The 7,268-nt window shown below is 40.8% G+C and overlaps 1 protein-coding gene across 1 annotated transcript; it reads right to left on the bottom strand.

Moving 5' to 3' along the window:
- Window positions 1-2,454: 2,454 nt before the first annotated feature.
- Window positions 2,455-6,264, bottom strand: SMIM10L1 (small integral membrane protein 10 like 1). Its single transcript, XM_081247802.1, has one exon. It carries the CDS (start codon window positions 6,005-6,007, stop codon window positions 5,801-5,803), a length of 207 nt encoding a protein of 68 aa, XP_081103928.1. The 5' UTR covers window positions 6,008-6,264; the 3' UTR covers window positions 2,455-5,800.
- Between the last annotated feature and the right edge of the window lie 1,004 nt (window positions 6,265-7,268).

Here is a 7,268-nt window from a genome sequence, read left to right as displayed (position 1 = left end):
ATTGGTTAGGGCTGTCTATCGAGATCTATGCCCTGTGCTGGATTGCCCAGAATAAACCATTTAAAAATGGATCAGAGGTTGGTTTGATCAATTAAAAAAAGACAATTTTTTTTTTTTGGAGGGGGATTATTTGAAGGTATAAAAGCTCGGGTGACAGATGGGTTATTTTCAACTTTAGCAATTTGGAGGGACACCAACGTCGATAGGGCTTCAGAAGACTAAGGCACTATCTTGACTTGTATGTTAGTACATCTGTTTCTTAGACCCAGGTTTAAATGAGTTAGCTTTAAAATAACTTCTTTTCCCTTCCATATGGATCTAACCTGACCTCTAAATTTTAAGGCTTCTATTAATTGTACTCGACTTTGCAGTCTGAGATGCTTTTTATCAATTAAAAAGCTAAAACAGTCTTTTGAAAAACAGCTCTTTTTTAAAATTAAACATCTTTTTGTTTCTTTATCTGTTGGACACAATCTCTATTACTGTGCCAATGATTTTAGAGCCAAGATGTTCTAAGTACAGTATTTCCTTAGTGGTTTTTGCTTTTTCGTTGTGTGATGATTTATTTTTCCTCATTTTGGTTCATATGAAAAAGTATACCCACTCTCCCTCACCCAGTATATGAAAGCTCTCCATTCCGCTTTATTTTTCACTGATGGCACTCCACCACCTTACTGTGAATAAATCCACTTGGTGCTTGAAAGCCATAAGGATGAGCAAGAATTTCCAAAGTTCACTGCAGATCCCTAATTAGGACAGAAACTGGGAGGAGTGCCCTCAGATGTACTGCAACTAAGATGTACTTTACTAAGAATTCCAGTGTTTCTTCATTTGTTGTAGGCACCAGGAATGTCCTTTGGCCTTTCAGTTCTTCCAAGGGCATTGCTGAGATTTGCATTAGTGAGGAGTGGGGGTGGGGAGGAGTTGGTTTCAGCTGCAAAAGATTCATGACCTGACCTGGTGGTAATCCTGCTGGGCAATAGGCTATCATGTGTTCTTGCTGAAATTGCAAGGACGTTCCCACACTTAGGGTAATTCAAGAAATAGACTGATGTGACTCAATCCAGCCCAAGTGTTGGAAATTCTGATAGCTATTGAAGGGGTTCTTTGGTCCACTGTGTTTGGAATCTTCCAGATCTACTCCTCAGACTACCTTCCAGGCATTAGGATTTTCCTCTCCTTCTTTTGTACCTATATTCATAAACTTTCTATTCCCCCACCACTTTATGTCTCCATGTGTAAGTTGTGTTTTCTTCTTGACTCTATCAAATGCTATTGATGCTCTAAGAAAAGTCTCCATTAAAATAGGACTGCAGAATTTTGTAACCGGGAATTTAGTTCAGCCTCCCCAGGAGAGTGATGACTTAGCTTCAAAATTCATGTTTTTACCTGATCTCCACTCCATCATGGGAAGGAACGTGTTTTCTTTCCATCCTAGGGGAAATGAATGTCCTTTCCTCTGTGTTCTCCATCGCCTTCACCCCTCTTCCCCACAAATAGGCCAACTGGCTTTAGGCATCAGAGTATAAAATACTCGAATTTAATATCAGATAATGTTAACTATTTATATTCTAATACAAAAGGCCCTCAATAATTATATTAAAAAAAGATATCCTCAAGTATTACTCAGGTAATACTTCTGTTTGAGAATTTGAGAAAAGCTACGGGATTATTCAGAATTACCTATACATGTAAAAAAAATTGAATCCCTCATCAAATGTATCTTTAGTAATAAACTTGAGATGCACTTGTGGTTTGGCCAGTTACTATGACCTTAGGAAAGTTACTTAACCTCACTAAATCCTAGTTTCCTTACCTGAAAAAATGATGATGAAAATATCTTCCTCATAGGGTACACGTGAGGATTATGATCATGTAAGTAAATAACTTTTCATAGTTCCTGGTATTAAAATCTCAATAAAATTTTAAAAACATGCTGATAGTGATATGTTCTTTTTTTATCAAGGTTTTTTTTTTTTTGATGTGGACCATTTTTAAAGTCTTTATTGAATTTGTTACAATATTGCTTCTGTTTTGTTTTGATTTTTTGGCTGCAAGGCATGTGGGATCTTAGCTCCCTGACCAGGGATAGAACCCACACCCCTGCATTGGAAGGCAAAGCCTTAACCACTGGACCACCAGGGAAGTCCCAATGATACATTCTTTTAGCCAACTAATCATAAGTATTTTTACCCTCAATTTTAAAATTCTTAAAAAAATCTTGCTCCCTAACCCTTAGGTTATGTGTTTACTATGATCACTATTTCCCTTTTAACTATTAAGAGTCTCCATTCCCCCAGCATTCTTGTCAGTTGCACTGCATAAACAAGTGTTTTTCTTTATTGATCAGAATTATGCCACCTCTTTGCTTCTTCAAGTTTGAGATCTCTGGGCCAATCAATATTCTTCAAGGCCTGAAAAAGCTTGATTTATGGGAGAAATAAAGTAGCTGACTTTAGTATCAGGGACAAACACATCTTTATTTCTTTTATTGACTGCTAAGTGTAGAAAAACCAACTAATTTGGCATTCATTCAACAATATTTACTCACATTAGGCAATGCTGTAGGCTGGGGATTGAGAAAATCTTTGGCTTCATGGATGTGACCTGGAAGGATGCCAGGAGGAATAAAATTCCTTGTAAATTAGAATAGTAAGTGGTTAATAATAAGTAGGGCAAAAATCTTGTTTTCTCCCGTGGGAAACTTTGCTGAGTTGTATCATGTAGGAAGAAAAATACACATCTGGTTTTAAGAGCAATTGTTAAGAATAAATGGTAAATCATGGAGCCTTCATTCAGTTCCTACTATATATTTGCTGATATTACAGGCTGTAAAATTTGATAGGATACAGTACCTTCCCTCACAGGGCTTCTAATCTAGGTGGAGGATATAATAACAAATCTGCTAAAGTGCCTTAGTTTCTTCAGTGTAGCAAAACACTAATATGAAGAAAAAAGGTTGAGGAAGGCACATGTTCATTAGCCACCCAAATGGAGCATCCCTGTATGTCACCATTCCAGGGCTAATGGCAGCCTCATTCTTTTGTGTTACAAATTGGGACATTATTGCCTCTAGGAAATAGTGATGCCCACCATTTGTCAACCCATTGGCAATACTGAATTATTTCATTGATCAAATTACATTTCTGATATTTCAGACTAAAATGTTTTAGTCCCTGCACTTTCACAGCAATACGTAATTACCAAGGGAAGAGATCATAGTCCAGGAAACCTGTCTTCTTGGATATTCTTTAAAAAACTACATCTGATAATTAATGCACAATTAAGCACAAATAAGGAAGCCTATGAAAATGGCGTAGGTTGATATTAACACAGCCCTTTTTTTTTTTTTTGCGGTGCGTGGGCCTCTCACTGTTGCGGCCTCTCCCGTTGCGGAGCACAGGCTCCGGACGCGCAGACTCAGCGGCCATGGCTCACGGGCCTAACCGCTCCGCGGCATGTGGGATCTTCCCAGACCAGGGCTCGAACCCGTGTCCCCTGCATCGGCAGGCGGACTCTCAACCACTGCGCCACCAGGGAAGCCCAACACAGCCCTTTAGATGGATTAAAAGAAATGATCTCTAATCTGGTCAGGAGCATCTAGGAAAAACTTAATGGAAAACGTGATGTCTAAGTTCAGCCTTAAAACACAGGTAGAGTAACCATAAGCCAAAAAAAAAAAAAAAAGGTACAGAAGGCAGAAGAAAGTGTACGTAGAAAGATGAAGATGTACTCTAGTTTGGCTGGAGACAAGGAATGAAGGGTAGGAAGAAGTTACTCAAAGCAAGACATTGTGCTACAGGGGGCACTTATTTTATATTCCTAGAGTACAGCTGTTTGTTGGATACAATTAGTGGAATACAGAACACTACAAATAGTTTAAATCTTTACTTTGGCAAATAATTGCCCCTTTCAGCTCAAATGTCTCTTCCTGGAGGGTCTTCCCTACACCCCCATTGTCAGTAATCTACAAATCTCCTTCAGTACTAAAACCCTCCAATGGAAAAGCAGGCACTCCATATGAGAGTTTTAAGTTTTATTCACAAGTTAATGAAATATTCTGTTATAACAAATACTCTTTACTGTGTACGGTATGTATCAAGCACTAAGTCGGGCTTATTTTTAATTCTTGACTGATCTTTCAAGGTGGATATTTTTACTCTCATTTAATAGAATTGAGAAAGCTGGGGTTTAGGCAGATTAATGGGCTCACCTGGACCACAAAGTTAGTTTGTATTTTAACAGAGGTCTGCCCGATATATCTATCTATATATATATCTTCACACACACACACATATGGGTAAGAAAAATCACCGTTACTGTTAGACTGTTAGTGAAAAACAGCAGTCCTCCACCTTTCTCTGTCTATCCCTGATTTTCTTTCTCCAGAGACTACCAATTTTAACTCTTAGCTATTTCTTATTGTACTCTTTCTAAGTGACAAGTTATACTGCTTTAAATCAACTTTTCTATATCAGATCTTGATTGATTCTCCTCCATTACATATACATCTCTCTCTTCTCCAGTCCTTCCAATGTTACCTAATAATTTGTTACCTGTATTCAGTGTTTATATAATTATAACTGGCTTGATGAGTAGTAATATTCTTCACAGTGGAGTTATGCAGTGTAGTTCTTGAAAAATTTTTGAATTTTTCCCAGGGTTCATAACTGCCTCAGCTTTGCTTCCTTAATTAGAAAAAAATTTGCAGACCACTAATTCGTCTCCAGACTCTCTGAAATCTAAAAATCTCTTGACTCCAAATAGATCAGGAAATCTGAGACATTCCACCCTAACTCTAACCTCTAGGCATTTCTTGTTGACCTCATGCTGTTCTCCCCTCCTCTTCTCTTTCATATAGTTACATTTAAGCAACTTTATGGCTACTCTTTAAATAATAAAATGCCCTCTTCCCCCATCGACAACAGAATTTTCCTCTCAGCTTCCCACTTTAAAAAGACATCATTACCATTCCAGGTACCCTCACTTTTACGCCATCAAGGCTGATACCATGTGCATTCAAACTTTGTAAATGTAAGTATTCTCTTAAAAAGATGAAAACCATAAACAGCATTTACATTATTATGATTATTTAAATGTTATTCAGTAAGTCGCCAAGCTTTGTGCTATGACTGGATTTCCTTCTCTTTGGCTCCAAGATTTTGAACTGCATGTTACTCATAGGGACACTGAAATAGAGTCCACTTTCTTACACTCCCTCTGTTCAAAATCCTGCAGCATTTTACATTGTTTGGTATTTGAAGGATGTGTTTCCTGTACAGTTTTTTTCACTGAAAGCTTCTGATCGTCATTGTTTTTTCTTGTGGGATGAAGAAATATATGCTCTCCACAGCATATCCTTAAGATCTCCAGCTTCTTACTCATTCAGCGTCCTACTTATATTCCAGTCTCATACTCCCGAAATTTACTTATTTATTAAATTAATATGGACCATGAGCTTGTTGTACATTTTTGTCCTGAAAATTTTAGTACCTTTCCCTTTTTGTAATACATCCTGTTCGTCCCGTTTTTGTTTTAAGGATGCACAGCTTCTTAAATATTGTCGTGGGTCTTAAGTTCTTTCTCGGCTCCCGGAATCGCGTATTTCCTCTTCCTGATCTCGGCAAGGTCTCAGTGACAGTACAGGAGCTCGGCTGAGAGCGGAGAGCACAGCCGCGGAGGGAGCCCAGGCACTCTCGCGAGACAGCGGGACTCCTCGCCCCCAGCTCCACGGCGCCGCGGGGCCGCCTGGGGGTCGGCCATAATGCAGGCCCGGGATACCGGCGGCTTCCTCAGGGCTCTAAAAGTGTACCTGCAAGCGGATGTTGAGGACCACGGAGCCCGCGATGTAGAAGTACGGGAAGTTCATGCGCAGCTGCCAGGCCAGCTCGAAGAAGGCGAGGAGGGTGCGGGAGAGCCCCTTGCAAAAGACCCCGTACGAGCCGGGGGCCGCGGCCAGGCTCGAGGCCTTGAGAGCCAAGGATGACGGAGCCGCCGCGGTGGCCATGGACGCGGTGTCGCCGCTTGCCCGGTGCGGTGCCTGGAGCGCAGGGTGACCGTAGACCCCGCGGACCCTCCGACTGACGGCGGTGACCGGGAGGGGCCGGGGGCTAAGCGGCAGCTGGGCTTACATTCGCGCCCGACGTAGCCGCGGCTGCTTCCCTAACGGCGGTGAGGCGGGGGCTGCGGCTGGCGCTCCGCCCCTTCCTGTCTGCTGCTTAAAATGGTATTCAGCGTTTAGCGTTTTAACTCTTGGTAGGTCGGGAACGGGTTATTTATTTACATATATGCCACGCAGTTATTTTGTACAGCATATACGAACAGCCTTACCGATACTGTTTTCACTTTAAAATGAAGAAAGGAAGCTAAGTAAAATTCTGGAACTTGCCCGAGGATCTTGCATTAAAACTCGGGTTAGTCTGCTCTGTGATCTGGGCTACTAGCCAGGAATCTTACCCATTTGATTCTGTAACATTAACTTTAATATTAGGGCAAGGTGATCTCCTTACATGAGCCAGTTTGGACACAAAGTCTCCGTATTTATAACATGCTTTAACTTAAAGGATCACAATCTCAGGCAGTGGATTTCCTATGTATCAGGACGATTTCAGGGGCAAGTGTTAGAAATTACACACCTATTTAAGCAAACACACACACACACACATATCCACATATATAAAACTGTATAAAACTCAATTGTATATCCCCAACTAGAATTTCTTTTGCTACTTTGCTACCAGTACCAACCCAGCAACTAGACAGCACCTAGAGGAACTGATAACTGCTCACTCAAGACAACTTCTAAAATACTGGTATAGAGACTGAAGAGTAGCGTAAGATAACTGACAACTCAGAACCAGTAGATGTATCGTTTCCACCTAGAAGTACAATTTATCCTTTCTGAAAATTGAAAGAATAATGGAGGTATTCAGGGTCACAGAAGTCATGAAGTCCCTGAATCTTCCATTTCCAACCACATAAAACTATGTGGACTCATTCTCTTCCACCATTCTTCTGCTCTTCGCGCCCCTCCCTCCCCCCTGGCTCTTGTTAACTCCATGAAAATCAGATCTTTCATTCTAAGCCCACGGGGAAAACAGCAGCCATTTATCAATGTTTATAACATGGCTAGGTTGATACCCTGGTCCAGTTGGAAAGGAAGAGGCAAAGAAGAGCAGTCATGAAGCTCCAGCTCCTACTTGTTAATGCTGCAGAGCTGACGAAAGATTTCTATCAGGTGAAAGTGACAGTGGAGAGTGGGATAGGAT

The sequence above is a fragment of the Mesoplodon bidens genome, assembly GCF_964165515.1.
Source record: "Mesoplodon bidens genome assembly, chromosome: 11".
Taxonomy (NCBI): Eukaryota; Metazoa; Chordata; class Mammalia; order Artiodactyla; family Ziphiidae; genus Mesoplodon; species Mesoplodon bidens.
The sequence above is the reverse complement of the archived record's forward strand: the minus strand, read 5'-3'. Positions and strand labels throughout refer to the sequence as shown.

What these genes read in the sequence shown, in the direction of transcription:
- SMIM10L1 (XM_081247802.1), bottom strand. Translation starts at nt 6,007, where the DNA reads ATGGCCACCGCGGCGGCTCCGTCATCCTTGGCTCTCAAGGCCTCGAGC.